At 43.3% G+C, this 24815-nt stretch overlaps 1 protein-coding gene across 6 annotated transcripts in view; it reads left to right on the forward strand.

Moving 5' to 3' along the window:
- Positions 1–24815, forward strand: part of C3g (C3G guanyl-nucleotide exchange factor) — an 85138-nt gene that overhangs the window by 10864 nt on the left and 49459 nt on the right. For 3 of the 6 annotated variants that reach the window (XM_076798240.1, XM_076798242.1, XM_076798239.1), the window contains exon 1: positions 4988–5331. The exons of 1 other annotated variant lie outside the window; for it this stretch is intronic. In XM_076798240.1, coding sequence (XP_076654355.1) covers positions 5148–5331 — 184 coding nt within the window. In that variant the 5' untranslated portion in view covers positions 4988–5147. Of the gene's footprint in view, positions 1–4986; positions 5332–24815 lie in introns of those variants that run through there. 2 more of the 6 variants (XM_076798238.1, XM_076798244.1) reach the window with 1 other exon arrangement.

Raw genomic sequence — 24815 nt, forward strand, 5'->3', positions numbered from 1 at the left:
AGCAAACGGAACATAGACGCTGCGTAATAAACGATCAAGGCCCGATTAGTTAGCGGAACAGAAGTTAGACGACGCGTGTTAACCCTCGCGGAGGATTTTCCGCGGTCAGATTCTTCTGAACGGTTCATAGAAAATATCGCAGATCGTATCGCGTTGTGGTTTGCTAGAATATATTTTTCCGTATATCTTACTCTCCGAGTTAGCCTTGTACTGCAAGCAGCGTAATCACACATGTAGGCAACTCTAGCACTAATATTGTCGAACAAAAACTTAAGTAATTTTGCAATTCAGTTCCGTAAATCAGTTTCGATCGGGCGAAATTAATCTATCGAGTTTACCAATAATTTAGAAGTTTTAAAACAGTAGTAGAATTTAAATTTAAAATGCTTCCAATTTTTGCTTATTCGGACAATTCGTTTTCGTGTGAAATATGAATGTTCTGAAATTAAATTACTCGTTATAATTAATTATAATTTATTATGTTATAAAGTACGACGAGCTGAAAATGATATGAAATCGATTTTCAAGATTCCGATTCCTATTACAAAAATTAATATCTCATACTTTATGGACGGATATAGCATAGCATAGGTCGACTTTTAATGCCACGGAGTCACTTACGAAAACACCGGATATCAAATTATGACGTTGACTTTGGCCGCAAGGGAGCCCGAGTTATTTCACATTTTCATTCCTTTTTACCTTTGCCCGGCTCTGCTTTCAGACCACTGGATCCGTATTTGATTTAAAAATGTTTGAATAGGCACTATCCACGCTCGCGGAATGAAAAATCGCAAAGTTCATATCTTCACGGATGTTTCACAAGATTCGAAGCTTAATGGGAATCATAATTATTCCGCCACATTGACGATCCTACGCGCAGGAAACATAGCACGGTCACAAAAAGTGTAAACAAAAAACTAACAAAACCCATTTCCCCGGTAAAGTTCACCGCGCTCGCTGCACTTAAAAATGGATAGCGGGAAACACACGGGAACCACGAAAAAAACCCCCTGGGCGCGTTGTTTAATTACGATCCACGTTTATTAAATATTTTGCCCACGGGCCCGTGAAGTTTAATTACGCGACGCACGGAATTTCGCCACGAATTCCCTCTTCCTTTTCCGGCGTTGTTTTCTTTTCCTTTGCTCGTTATCTGTTGCGTCCACGCAATGGCGATCGATATTAAATAAGTGAACGTGCGTGGTGTCGTGATTACTTTCGGTATCATTTCCGACGCGGACGGGTTACAAGGATTGAACGAGGGTGGCGGCAGACACGCGGGGGTTGAAAGGGTGGCGGAACAGGCAGTGAGAACATTTTACGCACGCCGCATCCAATTTATTTTCGGAGGTGAAGTCGTCCGTCACGACGCGATTCATTTCCATTGGCCCCGTTCACGTTGAAAGCGAGTTCACGCTTCTTCACTTTGGCCGTACGTTGCCGGCAAATCTACCGCGATGAATATGAAAGATCAGAGTATTTCTACTGTTTCAAAGATTGACGAAATAAATGAAAAAAAGGGAAAACTTTCTGCATCAAATTGTACGAAATAGGAATTAAACGTATTTCTCCTTTTAACTGGTTTAACACTAAACCTACCACCGCCGGTCAAAGTGACCGTTCCAGATTTTTTATTTTACAATTACTGAAACTATAAACATAAATATATTTAGGAGAGCATGTATCATAATACGAACCGCACAAAATCCAAATAAATTCAATCTCGTCACTTTTATAAGACAACATGTATTAGTCGCTTTTAAGGCCCGGTAAGTTTAGTGTTCAAATTGAGTATGGTTTGGAAGTTGTACCAAAACGGTCTCTAAACTGACCATTTCTTAAATCTCACCTCTGCACTCTATCAGACACCGAAAATAACGCGCACCGCCTTGCGCCCGACAGGAAGTCGAACGTAACTGGGTCGCAAGTTCATCAGTGTTAATTATTATTAATCAGGAAACCTCGGACGAGCACAAAATTCCTGTGGATTTGCATGATTACAAGGTCGTGTCGATGTACACTAAATAACTGGTACCCGCGCGGAAACTGCAGCGCCGAACCTTGTAATTAATAGGAAATTGTCCTGGATTTTATTTACACAACAATTTACGCAACAATTACAAACGATTTTCTTTCGTTTCAAGATTATTAAGTAAAGAAAGGTACTTTTCTATACATCTACTGTTTGTCGCCAATGAAACAGACAATTTTTGTTTTGCACACAGATCCGCAGTGTGCTCGTGACACAAAAGACTCTGATTTCTTCGTGCCGAGTACAATGTTCGTCACTCACGGTTGACCATTAACTGGAAAATATATGTATTGGGGTCTCCCACGAGTACAAGAAAATTTTTGTACGCTAACTTTCGCCACTACATTGTACGATAACCGCAAAGTTTCTTTATTGATAACTCCTTAACACTAGAACGACCGAGCAATAAATGCGACTGACGTATATCGCTTTGTAACAGTGACAAGACTGTGCCCATTCAGACTTCATACAACCTTTATTGTAATATGTGCTTCGATGAAGAGGTTCATGAAAAAATTTCCGATGAAAACATTTTTACAATTTCAGTAATTGTAAAAGGAAAAATTAGGAACCAGTCATTTTGACTGCTCCGGTCGTTCTAGTGTTAACAAAGCCACGGAGAACATTTTCGCAAAGGAAAAAGTTACGTCAAGCACCACAGGAATCATCCCTTTCAAGGAAGTACATTATTGGGACACCCCGTATACTGAAACTGAGAAAATTTATACAGAATTCTGGGCAAATAAATCGCAGAGAAAGACACGAATTTTTTTCCGGTAGAAAATGTTCTCTTTAAAGCCGAAAAAACTTTGGAAAAAATAAATCCGCATCGGCTCACATTTCAGTGAACAGTATCGCGTTTAGGGATGTGCGCATGTATTTTTTCGGTGTCCATCGGACGCTCTACCGTTTCACCGTCGGCCCCCACAAAGCCGCGTTTCATTTCTTCGACAAAGGCGGGCAAGTTACGGGCAAGCGTGTATAAATATTTCGAGAAAACTCGATAATTTTAGTGATCGAGCAAACAAGCCAGAAAAACCTGGTCCTTGTGTTCAATCCACTGTGAAACGAGTCACACGATTGACCTCCTGGTCTGCTATCGAATTATACACGTCGTTCTCGAAGTAGTAAAAGCGACGCGGAGAGCTCACGGGTTGGTGGTCCAAGGCGGAGAAGAGTCGGTCGACTTTTCGCTCCAGTAATCGCGAATCGTTTGTTGTACAAACCGATATAGCCTTCGAGGAGTCCTGTGCTCCTTTGACCCACCTTGTTTCTTCGCCCGATGCATTTTTTATCAATGAATACCCTCTGCAACATGGTTCGACGGTATTCTTGCAACCTCTCCTGCAATCCCACGTCCACCTTTCTTCTCTGAAACATTGCGACTTTTCTTCGAAAGATTTAACCTTCTGCAAATTTAATATCGGGGATACTTCTGGGACTTTTATCATTTTGGATTTTCTTTTCTGGAAGTAAAGTTGTCGAGACGTTCGCTAGAAAAGTTCGGACTGTTGACATCGTAAAACGGTCAGACGTCGAAATTATCAAAGGAGAAGCCGAGGAATTTATGCTATTCGGTAAAAGACACGGAAGCGATGGAAAATGTAACAGCACGTTCACAGCATTAAAATAGATATCCTGGAAGCGGTCTATGTCTCGGTACTCTACTTTGGTATAATACTCGAGGCAGCTAAAACGAACTTGCTACGTTATTTTAGGGCATACTGTCATCGGTTTCGCTTAATCTAAATAACCGTGCTTTTTGTATTCGCGATTCTACGATCGATCGCTTCAACAACGAACAATTGTTATGCCTGGCAGCGAACCGACTACACTGTTTACCCTGTATATGTTCGAAATGCCTAGCCGATAAACGTCCCAGAACTATCCCCACTGCCACGGGGTATACGAATTTAACGATAAAATTTCACAAGAATGGAAACTTTTCGTAGGAGGACCATGTTTATCCACTATTCGGAAAGATTCATAATTCTGCCGTTAAACGTTATGCTAATTGACCGGAGAGCGATCTCTCATCGTAGCAGCGGGCGAGATAACGTAATTACAATGTGTGTATCATTTATTATGCGCGAACCAGTTTGCCAGCCAGGAATTAAAGTTGAGCAAATAGTCCACTGTCAACGAGTGTTATCTGTTTACCGCGTGGTTTGGCAATCATTCGCTAAATTTACTGTCTGTGAGATCATGCGTGGTTACACGTGTTTCGCGGGCTCGCACCACGGTTTTCGATAGCAGTCAACGATAACCATCATTGTATATCGCGTGGCGTTCCTGTGAAAATGTGAAAATTAAGTTCCCGTGTTTTACCTATTCCTTGCCTGATCAGTTCATTTGCTCGAACGATCGTAAACCTGGTAAAAATAATTCTGAACTAATAAAAAGATATGAGAAATCAGCGAAAAATCACCGGGGAATCAGCAGTACGCAAAAATTTGGAAATTTTCCAAACGATTTTGGTTTGCGAAATGCTTTAATTGCAGTTACTTACACGTGGTTTGGGATGTTAATTAAAATGATCCGAAGCATCATTTAAAAGACAGTAATTTGTTTTGGGAAGGAAGTCATAATCATAAAGTAACGCTGGAAGAATTTAATAGGATTGTATCGGTACAGTGAACTTGTTAATTACGAGCAGAGCTCTTAATGACCAGTTACGCGATTATGTCTTCTAAATGGAAAGTGATGTAATTCAGCCGCCCGTAATATAAACTCGTATTATCTAATGATCATTATGCAATAGCAACGTCTATAATTACTCGTCCTTTATAGGTGATGCATTTAGTAGAAACTGAAAAAACTCTTAATGGTCAACACTGACGTTATGGACAGTTAAAGAGAGGGGAGAAAACTGAATAATTATAGTTGACCGTGACGTGTCTAAGGGAGCAACAGCGGTTACATAGATTGTCCGAACACCCGGTTTGTGCGAATCGGTTCTGGTTTCGGTGAAAGTGCAACATGAAGAAGAAGATAGTAGCCAACGGACCGTGTTGGATCACGGTGATTGGACAAGGTGATGCGAACAAGAGAAATCCGAGTCGCGGCTCGTGCGTGGATGATCGATCGCGTTTAATCGGGACACCGTCATAAGATGCCGCAGTACGACGAGAGTTTCCTCGACTCGCCGATTTTTCGGCGACGCACGCGTAGCTACGCGGTGCAGAAGGAGTTCGTGCCGAAGTCGAGGAGCTTCGCCACGGCCACACCTTTGCTGTTGGCCGTGACCAATCACGCCAGGACTCTTTCCGGTTCCATATCGACCTGCAGCTTGAAAGGTAATTCGAGGGAAAAGAAATTCAGGTTAAGGGCGCGAATCTGTGTTATGCTTCGTTAAATAGGCTAAAAGGTCTTTTCACTCTCATCCGGCCGCGTCGAGAGGGGATTTCTCGATTGCTTGGAAAACCGACACCCCCTTCCGAGAACAAACACCCCTTTTTCAAATCCCAGCTGGGCCTGAGAAATGTACGGCAATTTGCGATTAGTCGAATTCATTGTCTAAGCAGCAAGTACTTATAAGACAGTTATCTATTACACAGGATTTTCAAAGTAAACTAGAAACTGTTTCCCTGTAAACAAAGTTTTCTCCTTTATTCATTGTGCTATATTACAGAAGAAACCGTAAACAGAGAAACGACATTTAAAGTTTATTCTATATGTCACTTCTTTATTCACACTTTTATTACTCTCTTAATTTATGAGCACGTGCTCTATCCCGCAATCATCTATCTATCTATCTCTTTCTATCAGTCCTTCTCTCTGACAGTCGACAATCTACAACCCACGCGTTACAACGCGCGAAGCGCGGTAAAATTTGAATTAAAGAAACACCATTCATTTACATACTTAATAATAAAATTCTTATCGACACATCGGTGGCATTTTTCCGATTAAAATGTCTCCAAACACGACGCGGTTTGGATCACATTTGCTTGTTTAATTCGCGATATGATAGAATCTCGATTATCCGAACTAATGAAATTTGAGTGTTCAGAACCAGCTACTATTGATCTTGTCAGTGACAAAACTTTTTCATTTTGAGTTAGTTTTGTATGAAACTTTTGCTAACATATTTGAAAGATTTTTCCGATTAAAATAACTGATAGAGAGGATTCGATTGTGTTCGTGTTGGGAGCGTAAATATCGTAACACTTTTCCCTTTGTTTTGTTGTTTATCTGGTGAAAGGGGCCAAGTTCGACGCATCTGCGGATTAATCTGGTGCGGCGCGAGACATTCTTCAGAGAATAGTTGGCAGTTTGCATCAAGTGTCGCGCACACGCTCGACCGAGCATTATCAGCGTTCCTAAAATATCTGTTAGAGTAATTAAACTTAGGATAACCGCGTTATAGAAGCAAGTCTGGCCGCACTAAACACACCCCCGACCTCCGCCGCCTCCGCCGCGCGTCGTTGAGTCGCGCGGGTTGCACATGAAAGCGACTCGGTTGTTAATTACCCATTCGTGCTGTCAATCATATTAAGTACCGAGCTCACGTCGGTACTACCTCTAGCTATTAACACCTCCCCGTTACTACAGCTTGCTGCACACTATCATCCCCCTTGGCCGCCACGCGCATAACGTATACACAAGGCTCGGTGATTTCCCTCTGGGCAAGCAGCGTGCAGCAAATTGCTGTGTTCGCGTATCCCGGCTTGTATTCTGCGATTGAAGCGTCCGAGGAGGAGAACGTGATCTTAATCTCGAAACAAATGGTCGAGACGTTAACGGACCGGGCCTGGCTGGACGCCCCGGGACACACAGAAAAAAAAAAAAGAAAAGGAAAAAACTATCGATTAATCTTCGACTCCGGGGAAAGAAAGAACCACCCCCGGAGATGGGAGTGGAGCTGTTCGTTTTAAATTAACTTGAACGACCCCGGGAACCGTTCCGCGATATTAACCTTTTTCCAGCGAAAACTTCAACTTTTTCTTTGTGACAAATTTTTATGTAAAATCGTAGTCGAGATTGAAACTAATTTCTTAAAGTCGATAAGCTTCTAAAGTAAATATTTTGGAAGTATTTTTAACACTAAACCTACCACCGCCGGTCAAAATGAACGTTCCAGACGTTTTTATTTTACAATTACTGAAATTGTAAAAGTGCTTCCGTGGGAAATGATTAAATGAATATATTTAGGAGAGAATGTATTATAATTTCGAACCGCACAAAATTCAAATAAATTCAATCTCGTCATTTTTATAAGACGATATGTATTAGTTGCTCTTAAGCAAGACGGTAAATATAGAAAAATGTTATTATTATCACTTACCGTTGTAATTAAAAAATCTGATTTTTCTAATGCTGCCAAACAGAAATAGGATGATTTTTTTTTAGTTAGTTCGTTGTTTGCTGTTCGTACTTGAATATTTCATTTTTGTATTTATACCGACGTACTTTATTAACCCATGCTATCTCACCGCTGCAATTGTGGGCCCCGTTTATTTATAGCTCATGATTGCGATGCTTGTGTGGATGATTCTTTACTCGTCATCGCAAAATGCTCGTTGACAAGTTAATATAGTTGAACTGGTTGAATGTAGATCTGATACGATTACTGAATTAGGCACTTACAGCGATAAATAAGCTTTAATAAATATAACAAGATTTGATGTATGCACACGGCAAGATTTTATTTCGGAGATACTCACTAGATGAAAAATTCCAATATTTTTGAGCTATGAAAATCTATCCTGCGGCTTTATCTTTTAAATTTTTTTAAATAAGAACCTTACCGAATAAAGAAGTTTGAAAATTCGAATCAACTTCTTGAAACTTTGCGAAAATTAGGAAGTTTTGAATTTTTGTAAACTCCAGGGTGGTCTACCTTTGAAACAATCTAAACGTAGGCTGCGTTCTAACATTTTAAACACGTGCGTCGTTCGAACATAATGACATTCGTTAACTGTACGCTGGCGGTAAAATAAGTTGGAAAGGAAACTCTGCGTTAAAAAAGAATCGTGTGCACGGTCGTTGGACATTCCTGGACTGCTGGATAATAAACATGAAATTTATTTGCACGTGATGCGCAGGTGTCCGAGAACTCGGTTTTATGGCTGCTTGACCCTGCATGAGCGGACCTGCGGCGCTGATGGTGATGATCGTTGCAACTCTCGATTACCTGCGTTGAACCGCAATACCGACATTATTTATGGACTGGGTCGAAAGTAACCCGGTATTTGCAATGCAATACGTTTCGCTTGATCAACACGAACAGGCGTAGAATTATTGAGAAAAATTGGCAGAAGTGAAACGCGCTTTCCAAATTTTTATCGAAGCTGGTCGAGAAGCGGTACCCTACGTTTTTAAAAACATCAGTTGCAAATTTAATCTGTGTCTAAGATAAAAAGTACAGTTGCAACAGCAAATACACGTGAAAAAAGCGGTCACAGATTTTTTCATAAAAAAAAGGAAAGAAATTCATAAAGATAAGAAACTCTCAACTGGAAGTCAATAGATACGAAAGAAATAAGATTGAGAAGGCAATTACGCTCGTTTCAAAGAGTTACCCGACTTTCTTTGGGGCGCAAAGTTTATTGGCGTAACTGCCTGTTACCATAAACTCGGACATTAAAGTTACTTCATCTCGGATCGTGATTGCATAATAGAACGCCGCGTTCCTGATAATATTATAGGCTTATAGATTAAAGCTATAATTACCGGATCCTTTGAAATGATTCAGAGACAAACCCCCCGGGCTTCCCATCCCCCTTTGCCCATTAAACATTACTACGATCTTTTGTGAACCTTTTACAATGGATAAATAAAGAGCTGGTTACGAAACGGATAAATTGTATCGCCGGCTGACATGCTGCAGGCTTTTCAACGACTCAAAGCAATAAATTAGCCACGTAGGCAAATAAGAAGAAACAAAATAATTTTCCCATTTAATATATATTACATTAACATCACCTTCAGCCCTCGGCTCAAACGAAATATATAAAATGAGATTGTTAAGTCCAAATTCGAATGGCTTTAGGCAACCATAGAAACGTAAAAAAGAATTTCAATGGATATTTAATTGCATTTTCTGTAAGTTAATGCAGACGACGAGTTCGAGCAACTTCCAGAAACATATTGATAAAGATCTAAATATTTACGATGCTAAATCCGTATCTTCGAAAGCCAGACAACTCTCGGCAGAAACCCAGGCGCGGTGAGTCTTTTTTACAGCGCTGACATGCTCGAAAATGAAATTTATATTCATAGATGATCTCGTCGGATCGCCCTTCTGGCTCTTTCTTACGCGTTCATTTGAAAGTCAAATCTTTTCTGCGCGCCGTCAGCCCGGCGAATTGTTTAAAGAACGAGCAGCAAATAGTGGAAAATGTCCTCGACCGGCATGAATGGGGCACAGAAATAGAATCTTGGCAGAGGTTCCCGGGGTTTTCACAGAAGGGAGCCCCGAAACACTGAAACTTGTAATTAATCGGCATTAAACTCGGAATCCACCTGAACCTCGGCTCGTCCAGTTTTTCTCCCCCAGGGAATAGCAAAGCGTATGCTCGGGGACTTGTCATAGTTGTTGGCTCAGGTGTAACGCGAAACTAAATCGTTCCGAACGTGCTCGTCCACGTTTCTCCAATATTTACAAATTTTTTCTTGATCTTTCCATAATTCCAGGAATTGTTTCGCACGATACAAATATATAATTTGTTAAGAAATAATGGCAGGGCTTCGGAGTATTTTTAGTTGGCCTGTTCGAGTCTCAATGCCGCTAATATCGTATCCAAGAATATTTCAAAACCTTCGTCCTCGACAAATAGTCCGAATTCTGTGGGAACTTTCATTTAAAGAAAATTACGCATTCTACCGCGCAGAAGGCTGGCGGAAAAATACTTTTTAGGTTATTTTATTCTGAAATACAGCCAAAACAGTACGCAAAATTTCGAAACACTTGACCTACAATAACCCAACCATTTTCGATCTCATAAATCGTGTAAAATTGACAGCTCCGGAGTACCCTCCCTTAAGGTCCTCTGCCCAAAGAGGGAAAAATAAATGGTTTTCTGTAGCTGTCGATGTCGAGCACAGGCTCTTTTGATATGAGACATTTCCGGGGAAATTCGGGCTCGTTCATAAATGCGCGGATCCAGTGATTATCGGTGCGACCACAACGTTTACACGGCCCGGCCCCGACAAACACGCGCGCGAGCGCAAGTCAACATTAATAAACATGAGCTACGACGCGCGTAATTAGTGCGCCGATAAAGTTCACCCACGTTGCCCCCTCCCCCCTCCCCCCACCACCCAAATTAAACCGAACCGGCCAAAATTTGTTTTGACCGTGCCGGACAATGATTTGCGGCGGCTCGCGTTACAACGTGCATCGCAATGGGATTTGACGCGGTGCGCTGACCGGAAATGACGGTTTTAAACAATTCTCCGCGGACCGGAAGCATACGCGAGGAATAACAAAAATTTTTGCAACGGAGAATTTATTTTTTGGAGCAGTTCATTTTGCCGTGGGAATGTTGAAGCGATGTTGCATTTTGTATGTGGACGGACGTTCGTATTTTTATAAAATAATTTACCAGGACAAAGACAAATGGATGAACACGTTGTTTTGAGGGGCGTTTGGTAATTCGAATTTGTTGCATGCGCGCAACATTCGACGTTGCGCTGTTCCGGATGATAGTAACGCGTCTGGCTACAATTTCCCGTTTCTACTGATTGGAATTTACTGCACGCGCATCAAATGCGTCTGTAATTTACTGTATCGACTAAAGAAAACGTTGTGCTCTTTTGCAAGATATTACGAATGCACATCTTCAGTTCAATTACAATTGGTATATGAATCAGTTTTTAATCTCAACTGGGATCAAAGAAATGATCTGCAGTATCTCGATAATAAAAACGAAATAGAAACTACGTTAAAGAATGTTGAAATTACTTCTCTTTTATGTGAAATAACGAACGCGCAACCGTCCAATTACAATCGGTATATGAATCGCAAATGTTTAATCTCGACAGAGATCAAAGAAATGATCTGCGGCATCTTGATTCTCCTTTGCATGATATAACCACGACGTATAGATGGCTTCGTATAATCTAGTGAAACGCGGATAGTATTCTTTTAATGTCGGGCGCAATTCCATGCTGCGGCTCGAATCGGTTAATTTGTATTCATGGCTGATAAGAATAAGGAGTGCTGGTTTATCAAGACGCCTCCCCGACGTTCAGGATTATCTTCCTCCTTGAAATGAATGTATTCTTCGAGAAAAGAAACGCCCTCCCGACGGTGTAATCTGCATCCGAGGTGCTCGTTGCAGCCAATTCTTCCCTGAATGGGAAATTTCTTGCACGAAATAATAATCGCGGCCGCTGCAGGGCTAACACTTTGACTGTCATACTAGAAACCTCAAAAATTCCATAAAATCGAAGTAAGTTGTTTGATGAAGTAAAAATTGAAAGAAATTAAATGTATGATATTGAGTAGTCATCCAACCTTGTTGCATTTTACAGATCCTAACCAAATTTGGTAGAATGAATATATTATCGGGGGGACGATTGCGACGAGTAATTCGATGGGATTCATAAATAGTTATTTCCACGCAAGTTTGCATTTTGACGATCTCATAGTAGAAAGTTTTCATGATTACTTGCTCAAGATTGTATTTGGTTGCTGGTCATCGCAGTAAAGTCTTGATCTCGGAATCTCTCGGGAATGGGAAATTTAGCGTTCAAATATCTTCCGGCTCCACCGTAAATCAGGCGTTTTTGTCGGCCGAGAGGCGTTTAACCCGTCAACTAGAGTCATGGAAGGGCGAGCTTGTTTTACGAGGGTGGCCCTTACACACAGGAGGACGTAAACCACTACTTAATCAAGACATTGCACGAGAGTTCTCAGCCTCTGTTGCTCCGGGCATTTAACCACCCCTTTCAGTGCCATCGATCCCCGATGCATAAAAGGTTCGAAACTGTTTGAAAACAAGCTGCCATTCATCCGGTTCCGCGATAGAAAATCTCCGTCGTCTCGAATCAGATTTCCAAGTGTCCTCCTTTCACCGTTATTTAGACCTCTCCGACCATGTCGCTTTTATTGTGAACATTCGCACCGCAACCACTATCGCGAAAGACGAAACATTTCCTTCGACGAAGACGTTCTAATCGAGATCATCGGAGAATAAATCGTAGGGGTTAATTCAATGCAAATTCAGACCAGTCTTGTAACTTTTTACAATGTTCAAAGGATATTCTTTGATCCACGCGACCTTACACTCGTCGGCGACCGAGGTTTCTCGAGATTTAGTAAGTGGGGATAATTCCGCGACCTTTATTGTTCAGGCCTCGGCGACATGTATCGCACTGTATATGTAAATAAGGAAAATGTTAGGTTTGCTCGACGTTACCGTTAAAAGTCCATTTGATACGCAACAGCCTGCCAACGGAAAAGCACTCGAGCAAGCAAACAGTGCATAGCGGTTCGACATACACAATCGAGATTCTGGTAAGCGGTTTTGCGGAACGGTAACGTCGCGACCGTTCGCGGTCGCAGTTACAGTCGCCGCAAACCGGGAATTAAAAGTGGACTCGTTAAAAAATTATTCCGCCAGGAAGGATGGGGGGAGGGGGAACAATGGTGGCGAGAGGCTCGTACCGAGCAATCAAATCTCGCTCGGTGGTAGGGGAAGCTCGGCCGTTTAATGCACACCGCGCCTCCCTAAAGGCGAATTTGACGTTGCTCTGCCGCCGGTCGGCACTTATTCCGAAAGTTTCGCCCGTAAATCCCGAGACACGGATCGACGCGACTCTTTACAACGCGGGAAAGGGTTCCTCCAGCTGGCGAAGATGACAAGAAATCCGCTTTCCGCGTGAAAGGGGCTTAACGTAGTACCCGCCGATAAATTTCACCCGGCGAAGAAGAGAATATTTCGCTGGCAAAGTGCATTCACGCGCGTCCCTTTGGGGGTGCTTTTGGTTCGGGAGGGTGCGCAGGGGGCCGGCTTCGACAGGTCGCGCGTCAGAGACGAAGGGATGGGAACAGAGCCGCGAGTATTATCGCCCCCGGTCTCTATAGGGTGGGTCTGCATAGGGTAACTATTCGTGAAATCGTTAGGCTCTTTACCTCGCGTCGCGCAGACGTCGGGCATTTTCCAAATTTTAGATCTCGAGCGCGTCGATTTCTCCCAGACGCGGATATTTATGCAAATTCAAAACTGCAACACAGTTTTGAAAGTCGGGCAAAATTATGTATTTCGGGGGACAACTAAGGCGGGAAAATTGGTTAATTCTCAGCGGTTAATAATTAATTTCTAAAATGTGTTTCTCCATTTTGGTTGTAGATTGTACGTATTACCATCTGACCATGGAGTTTGTAACAGAATATATTAAAACGATGCCTTACAATGACGAAGCAGAATTATGATGCAAATTACAATTATGAATTTAATGACCATTCAATATTACTCGCGCGATGCACGTTCGAGTATAATACCGTTACAAGCTATGAATTTAATGAACATTCAGTAGTACCCGTGCTACATACGGCGAAATGTAGTACCGTTCGGTCGCTATTAATTATTAATCTTCATTGTATGCAAAAATATATGATAAAAGTAAAGAAGATTATTATTCCTCGGATAAAATATTCACAAATAATAAAGTAATTGTACCTAACACTATAATTTTATAATTTTGTCGAAGTGAAACCAAATTGATATCGATTAAATTACCAATTGTATTATTCATATAATGTGATTTTATACGAATCCAATATTTATTTCAATATTTTTTGGGGTGTCTCGTCATTCTGTCTCCTAGCGTAGATCACTGCAGCAACCAACCTCCCTTTATTAGCCCAGCCGTAATTACGTCGTCAGAAAGTTAGATGAAAAAGTCTCCACCGGTCCGACGGTGTTCACGTTTCACCGAAGCAATTTACGCAGGACAGTGAAACACCCAGTAAATCTAGGCATCTGTCCGGAAACTGTGCGAGCTTGTGCTATAACGGGGAAGAAGTATCATTTCTGGTTAATATCGGGTCTGTTCCAGTCTATCAAAATTATCATTTAATTGCGCGATTCCCGACGATTCGATCGAATGCATAACTGTTGCATCAAGAACACTAGAACGACTGATCTACGTACAAAAGGTACCTGAAAACATATTTTTCACGGAGGTTGCCGAAGTTGCAAAATGCCATATCTCGCTAGAAATTGTTGAACAATTCAAAGATCGTACAGTTCCCGGACAGAGCTCGTAGTTATCGTGCCACCCTGTATGTGCTTCGTCTACGAGGTCTTGGGCCGAAGAAATGCGAAATTCCTCGTCAAGGGAGAGGAAAATGGGGGAGGGGGTAGTGCTGCGACGGCGGTAAAAATAAATGGAAAAAAGAGTCTGGCTGGCTGCATGTCCTTTCCACCGTTTCCTCTCACCCCTTTCTTTTCCGACACCCCTTTCCCCTCGGGCCTCTAGCCCGCGGTGTCCTCTCGAACTTTCTCCCTTTCTCTGGGTCTCGTGCGTGCTCGATTCTCCGGTGGTCGATTCTCATTCATGCAGGAACTCTTCCAGCCAAGTGAATTTTGATCCGTGGGACGCGGGACGACATGTAGACGCCGATGATACAGAAGAATCCTCGGAATGAGGTGAAACCCTGGTATAGATGGAGCCCCCATCGCCATGCTTTTTTCCCCTTCGTTAACTCCACCCACGCACTGCGGACCTATTAACAAGTTCCCCTAATATTAGAAAACGATTATCTTCTAATATTTATCGCAAGCAAAGATTTCATTCAAACGCTCCCTCGGTTCATATGTAAGCTCCTCCGAATGTCCCGAAACGCTTCGATCCGGACCATTGTGCCGCTCCTCCTCGAATAAAGTGTCCCGCTCGGTTGGCGTTAAGGATCGGGGCCGATTGTTCGAGCCATTATTTGTAAAAACTAATTAAAAGTTTTCTCGCGGTCAATAAGGGAGAATAGAAGGGGGAGGAGAGCGAGTTTGCGTAACTCGGTTGCGCAAAGTGAACGGTGCTCGTTAAAAACACGGGGCGGCCAAGAGGCAGGGGGTGGGTATCAAAGAGGCGTGAAAGAAAAATATCAGGGAGGTACGCGTGTCGTTGCGCGAGGGCCAAGATCGTGCGATGGCATCTCATTAGTCCGCGAATCCTCGCGTCGGCTGCTAATGAGATTAATTATCACGGACCGTTGTCTCCGTCTCGCGAGCCACAAAGACCGGGGCCCCTCGGTGGGGGAAAAAAAAACAGAGGAAAAAAAAACCCGTTGAACGAAACAGTGTCCGTTCCCCGACGTGCCAGGGACGCACTAATTTGACGAGCTCCTCGATTAATTGCTCGCGGGCCCGCTCGTTTGATCCGTGGTCCTCGAAATCCCGGAATTTCGTTGCGCACCGATTCGATTCGACGCGCGAATTCAAAGGTTCGAGGAACATTTTTTGCGAACGAAGCACTTTCCGGATTATTGTAGTTTTCGTCGTTATTCTGTATCGAAAATGAAATATTTTACCCGATTCGAGGGGTATTTACTTCTGTTTCGAAGATTTTCTGAAAGAAAAACAGTCGAAAATTGATCACGGATATTTAATGTCGTACAGAAAGTAATTTTCAGAAGTAAAGACCGCGTACTTGCTATTTTTAAAAGATGACAGAAATAGCTTTGTATTATTTGCCAAGACAACATCAAACTGTAAACATTAATATTAAAGTTGAAACTAACTGCGTTGCACTCGTTATTAAATAACCACTTTATCGATTTTATGGACTATTCGTCCTCGAATTCTCAGAAATTTTTCAGCTCAAACATAGCAATACAAGTTTAAATCGTAATTTGTATTTTGTTAAATTCCCGTAGTAACTCCAATTTCAACGTTTGCTGAAGCATTTCATTGCGAATTCTGAGAAATCAACGGAACACCGTATGGTTTGCCATAAAATCGATGGGCATAACTTGCATTCGCGCGTGCGAACAGATAGGCCAGGAATATTGCACCGTTTCTGCGAAACGGTATCTCTCGCCCACGTATATTTATATAGCGATCGGTAATGACAGTGACCCCACGGACAACCGAACCGCTGGGCATTTGCATAATTTCTGCAATTCAACCGCGACATAATATGCGGCATATCGGGACCGGTCTCTGCACGGTAGGTGGCGGCCTCGCTTGCGAACAGGTACAGGACGCTGTCTTTCGAATCTTGTAACTTCCTCTAATTTCGCATAACTGATTGTCGTGCGCAATCATAATCGTTCCCGTTTACGTTTTACGGGCGCCGTCAATTTTATGGTTGAATTTTATTTCCCGCTCGGTTTGTCACGAACCCGTTTGCCTTGCGAGAACTATGCAACTCTGACCGGTTTTAGGTAAACGTTTTACGACTGGATCGGCAACGATCGTTTCCGTGGGACGCAGACATCGAGGGGACGTCGGGAAATCGCTAACTATTGTTAGCGGTGATGCCAGACAGGAATGCGGGGCGCATCGGTGGTCGGTCGCAATTGCAATCAATCCTCCCTGTACGCGATCTCCAGTCTCCTTTCGCTGATATAAGAGTCGTACACACCGGAAGAACGAGGGGTTGAATGGTCGTTGCACCCTCGCGGCCGCGAGGCGATACGTGCCCCTTAAGGGAAGTTTCAGTTTACCGGACTGCTTTACGACGCCGTGAACGTGGAAGTTATTTTCCCGCGGTTTTTACACACGCTCCTCCAGCCGTTATCACCGACGAGGCAGGGGAGCATGATAACGAGCCGAAGCGTTTATAGTTTGCATGGAAGATCGTTTTTTCGTCTAGCCGTGGCTGCTGTTTAGGGATGGCTTCACGCGATGATGCGAATTGCCGATAAGCTCTACGCTTTCATACTTTTTTTTTAATTATTCCCCAGCGTTTCCTGTAATCAGAGGCGGACTGATCTCGTCCGGATAACCCGTGTACCTCGAATTAGACTACATTCCCCTGTGCAATTTACCCGGATTTCAGACGAGCAGAAACCCACGCGAATAATTGAGCCGTTTATTTTGAAAGTGGCCTATGTCCATTCGACAATTATTTTTTGTTGCCCGTAATTACGTGTACAACTTCAAGTTAGCTGTCATAGACAACATTCGCGTGTTAAGCATATTCAGAGTATATACGATAATTTTGGACACACAAGTTTTCGCAGGTAGATCAATTATTAAAACCATCACTTTGAAAGTGGCCCAAGTCCAATCCATTATTGATAATGTTCGAAGGACATATTAAGACTCCATTTTCACAGATGACAAATTAGGCGCGATCGAGGAACCGGTTGAAATTAGACATACTCTCGGTTATGTACGTTGAACACAGACTCGTAGGAATACACGAGACGTTTATCGCAAGTTGTCCCCAAGTTTCGGCACGCCTGACAAACACGCGGCCCCTCTCTCGCGGAGAACGTGAAACGCGTGACAAGCTTTACGGGAAACTTCCATCGCGCGATAATTAAACCGTTTTAATGCCCGTGCACGATGCAATTCCGAGCGAGGGCCGAGGCTTTAATCTTCCGACGCGTCCTCCAACTATCATTAGCTAAGGAAATGAAAGATAAACAGGCGTGGAATAGAAGTCCGAGGAAAGACGCGGGGCGAATTAAGGCAACTAACGAGAGCGTGGTTGGTTCGAAAGAGAAACACTGTCGCTGCCGTTGCTCTCTCTCCCTCTCTCTCTCTCTCTCTCTCTCTCTCTCTCTCTCTCTCTCTCTCCTCTCCGAGAAGAGACTTGCCCCGTAGCTCTAAGCGCGCAACTAAAACTGCATTAATTAGCGAGATGGTCTCCTCGGTCTCGCGCGACAGAGCTTTCCCGCGGGTCGCGAAGTCAAGAAAACACGCGGGGGCCCAAAGAGAAACGTTCTCTTCAACGTCATTAGACCAGCCGCGACGCCGCTCGGCATTAACTCCAGCCTGCCATTAAACCGCTTACCGTTTTTTTCTCCCCTCCCCCGTGTCGCTTTCATTTCGAACCGCTCGCGCATTCCCTTTGACGCGTACTCTGTTGCAACGATTAGCGGAACAATCGATTTCCGCTTCCCTCCAGCCGAGCCGCGAGAAACGCGACCGGAACGGAAATTAGTCGTGCAAACTTTTTTCTAAATGCCACTCTTGCCGAATGAAACCGCGATCTTTCCTTTTGATCCTACCGTGTCAGCAAAGTGGCTTAACACGAGATTTACGGAGCACTGAAAGTGGCCAGTTTGGATCATTTTATAAAAATACCAAGAATATATTCAGCCAGATTTTTAGCATTATATAACCCGTCATTTTGACGGGTCCCGTAAATCTAGTGTTAACGCAAGGATTCGGGGATGTTTGGTGGCTTCCGACTCGGTGCAAAATGTAGGCTGTAAAGCCAAGGTGAATCAATTCTTTGATATCTGCTGTTGAGGGTTTCCCATTGATATAGAATGTCTACTGGAAGCGTTAGAGAGACCTTCATTCGAAACAGAACGCGTCCTAAACTTCGTTAATAACAGTCTTTGACTATTATCCGGAACGCCAAGGTTCATTGACTATATTGCATTTTCGAAGTTCAATATGATCTAATATAGAGTTTCTCTGTACTATGTACTCCGTGTCAGGTACAGCGTTTAAATTCTCCGTATCGTGGTCATGCTTTCGAAATTTCGAGCGGAGATATTTCTCAGAATTTATCAAACTGAATGTTCTGCCTTTTCTTAGTTTGCTGTTTCAATGGAATCACCTCAGCAAAATTCCTTTTTAACCCATTTGCATCGTTAGCGTATATATACGCTCGATTTTCCTGGTCACTATCATTATCCGTTAGCTACAAAATAGAAATGGAGGGTGTTGTCGATGAATAATGCTGAAATATGAAGTTTTCTTTTACTTGTAGTCATTTTTGTACTTAAATATAATAGAAAGAAAAGTTTGGTGATGAAGGCCTTCTTTTCATATTTCCATACGATGCAAATTGGTCAAATAGGTAAGAAGTGATAACAATTAACACTAGGTTTACGGAGCACTAAATGTGACTATTCTGCATTACTTTATAAAAGTAACAAGAACGTGCTACCCACATTTTTAGCAATATTTTTAAAGTAATATATACCCAAAGAAATCAATTTGCTAAATAATTTCTCATCTATGTATCCTTGCAATCTTAATATTTTTAAAATAAAAATATTAAAACCCGTCATTTTGACGGGTCCCGTAAACCTAGTGTTAAAATGGGAAATTTGAACGCTTTTTGGAGTCACTGTTTGAGATGTTGAACCCCTGGATAGGAGCCGATTTACACCTAGATCATTGGGAACTCCGTTGAAATTGAGCCTGACGTGCAACGGGTGTGGAGAATTTCATTATCTCCGAATTTGTACCGCGTCGTTACGGTGCATCAAATTCTAAATGGCGGTGCCATTTCCTCGATCCTGGCCGCGGCATTGCCCCAGCTTCTTGGACGACACCGTTATCCTAACGAACGATTGCGGTTATTGTTTTCCGGAAAGCAGATCGTTGACCGATCAGCGTGTCCCCGCAGCAATCCAATTTGGCTGGTGCAGCGTTGAAACGCGAGGCATCTGGCCCGGAGTATCGATCCCTCGAGCGTCCTCGAGACACTCGAACGCACGCTAATTAACGACATTCGGTTGCTGTCCATTTAGACCTCCGTTTAATATTAAGACGTCGCAAGAGCACGGATCACCCGTGTGGCTCCTTTGTTTCCGCTTTCATCGGGCGACGACGTTTACTTTGTTCTTCTTGCTCTTCTTCCTCCTCCTCTTCCTCCCCCAGTCCCGCTTAACTTGTCCGTCTGGCGTTCCCCGGCCCATTGTGTAATTTATTTAACGTGTCTAAAGAGACAGCGTGTCTTCTTCTTCTTCTTCTTCTTCTTCTTCCGCTCGAAACAGCCCGAAGTGATTTCCCGTCCTTTGAACAGATTCTAAGCGAAGGATACTCTTTCGGAAACTTGGCCGCTCGCTGCGGAACTTCCACGAGAAAATGGGATTTTTCCTCGCGGATTTTGCTCTAGATACTGGAAGATGAAGAGCGCCACTTGCGGGCTGCGGATATTGCACTGTCTGCGACACGGGGGACCCCAAGCATCGGACAAAAACAGTTGCAGCGAGGTGTGATCACGTTGTTGTTGTCGAGTCGGAAAATTCCGAGTTGCTTTGCTCTTTTATTCAGAAGGGCGCTGTATATTCGTGCTTCTGCTGCTCGCGGGATCTTATGCCTTTCTATATTATTTCGAAAATACTTTGGCTTTTTAGATATTTCACTCTTCCAAGATATCTTCAGGCTGAAAATGTTTTGCGCATGTGAAACCAGATAAGAACTCGACAAAACTGGAGCTGCATTTTGCAGCGCTGGAAATTTGCCCAAGTGTCCCTAATTCGATAAGTTTATGTTGCTCTTCGTTTGCCGGTGAAACTTCTCTTCGCATTTTCGGGAATGTAACTTCGAATTTCGTTTCCTCCGACAAGATCCGGTCTGCTATTGGTCATCGTCTAAACTGTTCTCCCGAGTGCCGAAGTTGTAACAGCGTAATGGTAACTGCGGGGCAAGACGGTTCCATCGACTTCGCTGCGGACTGTTCCAGAGGGATTGAAATCGATGGCTATGATTTCCCGAAGTTCAATACCTTTCCCACTGAAATAACGTCGAGAGCGTTTTCCGACCGTCTTCGATTAGGTCATTGCCGTCGATAGGAAAGTTCAGTCCGTCGCTAACACGTCCAGCTCATATCCCGCTTTTCCCGCTGATCGAATCGAATGGTCCCGCTTCCTGCAAAATGGTAACTACTTGTTTCGGTGAAGTTCCAACGGCGATCCACATTTTCACGATCTGCCATTTTAGCGATAATATCGATTCCATACTGCGGTAGGTCCACCCTAAGCGCGAAACAGCTTCATCACCGTCATCCAATTGTTTCCAACACGAATTTCTTGTTGCACTTTATCGCCTCGATTATGTACGCTAAAACGTGCAGCATATTACCATCAGCCGCGCCGATATCTCGAACGAATGATCATGGACCCACGAGTAGTCCGCAGCAAATCATATATCTTCGTTGCTTTCAGTGGTAATTAATGATTAGGCTGAAAGTTTCATGCATTTATACGATATGCAAACGAGCGGCGCTAAAAGAAGCGTGCATCGCGATAAAATTCGTTGAAGCTTTTAAATTCTCGCGAGCTTAGTAAATCCATTAACAAAGAAGTTTTCCCGTCATACTTCTTATCCTTGAAAGTCCAACAACTTTGAATTTATCGTTAAAAAATGCTTCTCAATGATTTTCTTTGGCCTGTTCGATCACTATTGAATATTTGCAAGAATTTGGAATATGTTGGAACCGTCCGGTTTGAAGGTTCTCAATTACCAGCCACGGTCCCTGAACTCTCTTGGCTATCTTGAACCATTTTCTACGAAACCCTTTGACCATCTTACGAGTCTACTCCTAGGTGACCACCGGATGAAGCTCAGAGGTAGTCGTTAAAGAGCCTCGGAACCCTTCAACGACCTGTACATGGATCTTAGGCCCCTTGATAACCTCCAGAGACTCGCCAGTAGAGCTACAAAGGCCTTTAGTGGTCTTTAATTTCTCGTGGCACTCGATATCTCTGTTAATGAATTAAGATTCGTTACGCCCTCCTTGAAATCGTTACTGGGTTCTGTAGTTACTGGGCTTGGGACTAAGAGTCTGTAGGTTCATTACAGCTACACGTCAAAAGTCATGGAAAGCTTTCATTTGGTAAATCTTGTCACGAAAATTCACATTTTTCAAGAAATTACGCGGAGCAACATTTTACCGACTGAACGAAATCAAGAAATTGCGTTTACGTTGTTTGTTAAATAAAAATTAATACGGTATGTTTTCGTCCCTGACTGCAATCGCAGGAAATCCGCAGGCTAGTTATTAATGTGTATCGGTTCGCCATAAGAAACAGTGCAGAAAACCGCGGGGCATTTGAAGCGAACGTTCCCCGGGTGATTTTTCACGGTTTTAATCTCGCGGCAGCGATCGTTGGGCTCTGTGAGGATCTGAAAACCTGTCGGCGGCCGTCTCCGCGCTTTTTGACTCTGACACTTTGGAACGTTAAAGCGCGCTTCCCCTCCGCGATTCAGAAACGTTTCAGCATGGTTTTCCAACAAAGAAGGGCAGAGCGTGCATGCTTGCGCAAACAAGTCTCGGCGGCGGTGCTTTCGCCGTGCGCCCCACGTTTACCCTCTGGAAAACCCGTGAAAGCTCGTTCACCGCTCGCGGGCAACATCTGCCGCGCGATTGGCTTGGAAAACTGGAGGAGGTAGTTTCATTTTGCAAATTGGAAACCGAACACGCCGGAATAGACATCAAAAGACGTGTTCTACGTTTGTCGTCCCTTCTCCTTTCGCGACCCTTTCGTTTCCCTTGGCTGCGTGCTCTGCAAACAGACGGGCAAATTTTTCGTTTTCTGTTTTCGGCAACTCCTTCGTGCGCGTACGCTAGGACCCGAATTTCCCAAATCCACGCGAGCGCAAAAATTGAAGATAGAAATCTTCAATTGTCCGAAGACACGGATCGAAATTCTGTTCGCACAGATTTATAAATTCCGATACTTGAGTTCAGTATTCGCCACTAATTATTGTAGAGTTTTCCAAAGAGTCAGTGTAGACTCTAAATGTCTCTTTGATTCACATTTAATTTATTTACCAGTAGACTGCACTCTTCTCTTCACGATTACGCATTTGTAACAAAAACGAGTAAGTGTAATTTAAAACAGTGAAGACATTGGAAGAATTTAACACTAGGTTTACGGAGCACTAAAAATGACTATCTTACATTACTTTATAAAAATAACATGAATGAATCTATGAAAATTTGTAGCCATTTTTTAAATCATGTATACCCAAAGAAATCAATTTGTTAAATAATTGCTGATAGATGCATTTTTGCAATCTCAATATTCGCAATTGAAAAATATTAGAATCCGTCATTTTGACGGGTCCCGCAAATCTAGTGTTAAAAATGCTTATTTTCGAAAGTTCCATCACTATACCGGTTCTATTGCTTTTCACGTCGCTGCATAGAACCCGACAATTTACAAATCGTCCCGCATCAACAGGAACCGCATGTTGTTATTGCGCGAGGCGAATGTTTATAGCAACTCGAAGCGTAATTGTCGAGGGTACGGGGTTTAGCTTGTTTGAGATATGGGCGCGAATGAAGAGGGTCGAGTGTTCGGCCGACGGGTTCGAGTGCTCGGGATGGATGAATGGTTTTGGGTGACCGAACGGTTTCTGGGAATGCTTGCGGTGGGTGTGGCGCATGAAGAAAAAGGGAAACAGTGGTGGTTCGCGGTGCACGTGAAAGAACTGGCTAAAAGTTAAATCGGCCTGTCAGAAGTTCGAATTTAGCTCGTGAACGAAAAAAGAAAAACAAAGACCGACGAGAATTCTGTTTTTAAATTGAGCGAAGGCAAAGTACAGTGTTTACTCGATATATGTCCAAAACACGGGTCTAGCCGGGGACATAAATCGGACAGGAGATTCTTTGATCCACCCCGAACGTAGAAAAGGACAGGGAAGCTTTTAAAGGACAGGGGGATAGAGTTCTGGGACTTTTGTCGGCTAGGCATTTAGGACATACATGGACACTGTATAAAAGAACGACTTCTATGGCGTACTAGCGTTCGTGCGAGAGGAGAAAGGCGCAAGATCAGCAGGGGTTTGGGGCGCAAAGGAAACTTTCGGTTTCCTCGAACAACATCGTTGACGGGTACCATTTACCGTCGTTCGAAACGGTAAATTTCGATAAGTAGCTGGACCGCCGCGTCAGATTTCAGCGATGTCGCGCCGGGGTTATTGAACTTCCTAGAGGCCGCGAACGAAGTGAAATCCGGCGAGAGGAAAAAGTATAAAAGGGATGTCCTCTCAGGGACGCTTTTATCGGAAACGGATAATATCGTGCAGGATATATGCGACAACGAAGACCCAGAAAGAAGAAGAAGAAAAAAAAAAGTTTACCACGGTTCTGGCCTTTTTGCCCCGTGTCTTCTCGCCCCGGCCTCATGTTCATTACGTCGGTTTTACGACAACATTTTTCTTCGGCAACGTCCTCTCTCTCGTGGGGCCGCGCGCGCTGCTACTCGTCGCTGTATTTTCGCTTACAAATGCTCGATACACCCCCATGTACCGCCAGGATATTTTTCCGGCGTGAATTTATGTTTCCCCTTGTCTTCCCGTTTTCTGGTACCCGCTTCCGGCCCTCTGCCGCATTATTTATCGGCCGGCGTCATTGCCTCTGAACGGGACTAATTAATTTTTTTTTCCCGACCGAACGGAGTACTATGCCATCCTACTCAAACAAATGGGGTACTTATTTCGCTTGCGGGACCATTAGTATCGGGATCAATTTCCAATAAAATATACAAAATTAAGTACAGTAATTTTTAACACTAATTTTCGATACCCTGTGGGTCTGAGCTGCCCAACACGCAGGGGCGTGGCTTCCTGTGTATGCCTAGGGCAAGAGCGTCGCTGCCCGCACGGGCCGAACAGCTCTGCTGCGAGCGATTGTTACAGAGTTCGAGAAAGAACTTGTATGTACGAAAACTTCTTTCTTTGTGGGCGTAAAATGTAAGAACAAATTGGAATTGTAAATTTGGATATCCGCCAAATCTTTTTCACTACTCAAGGAAAGAAAGTCGTTAATATTCAATGGGAAAGCAACATTCCGCCGATCAACGGAATAATAAAACACAGGGGTGCCCCCTTGAATTGGTCTTATTGTTAAAAGCAGCTACGAACCATTGTTCGAAGTTTTTCGATTAAAACTTCCTCCGATGTCG

The sequence above is a fragment of the Halictus rubicundus genome, chromosome 12, assembly GCF_050948215.1.
Source record: "Halictus rubicundus isolate RS-2024b chromosome 12, iyHalRubi1_principal, whole genome shotgun sequence".
NCBI lineage: Eukaryota > Metazoa > Arthropoda > Insecta > Hymenoptera > Halictidae > Halictus > Halictus rubicundus.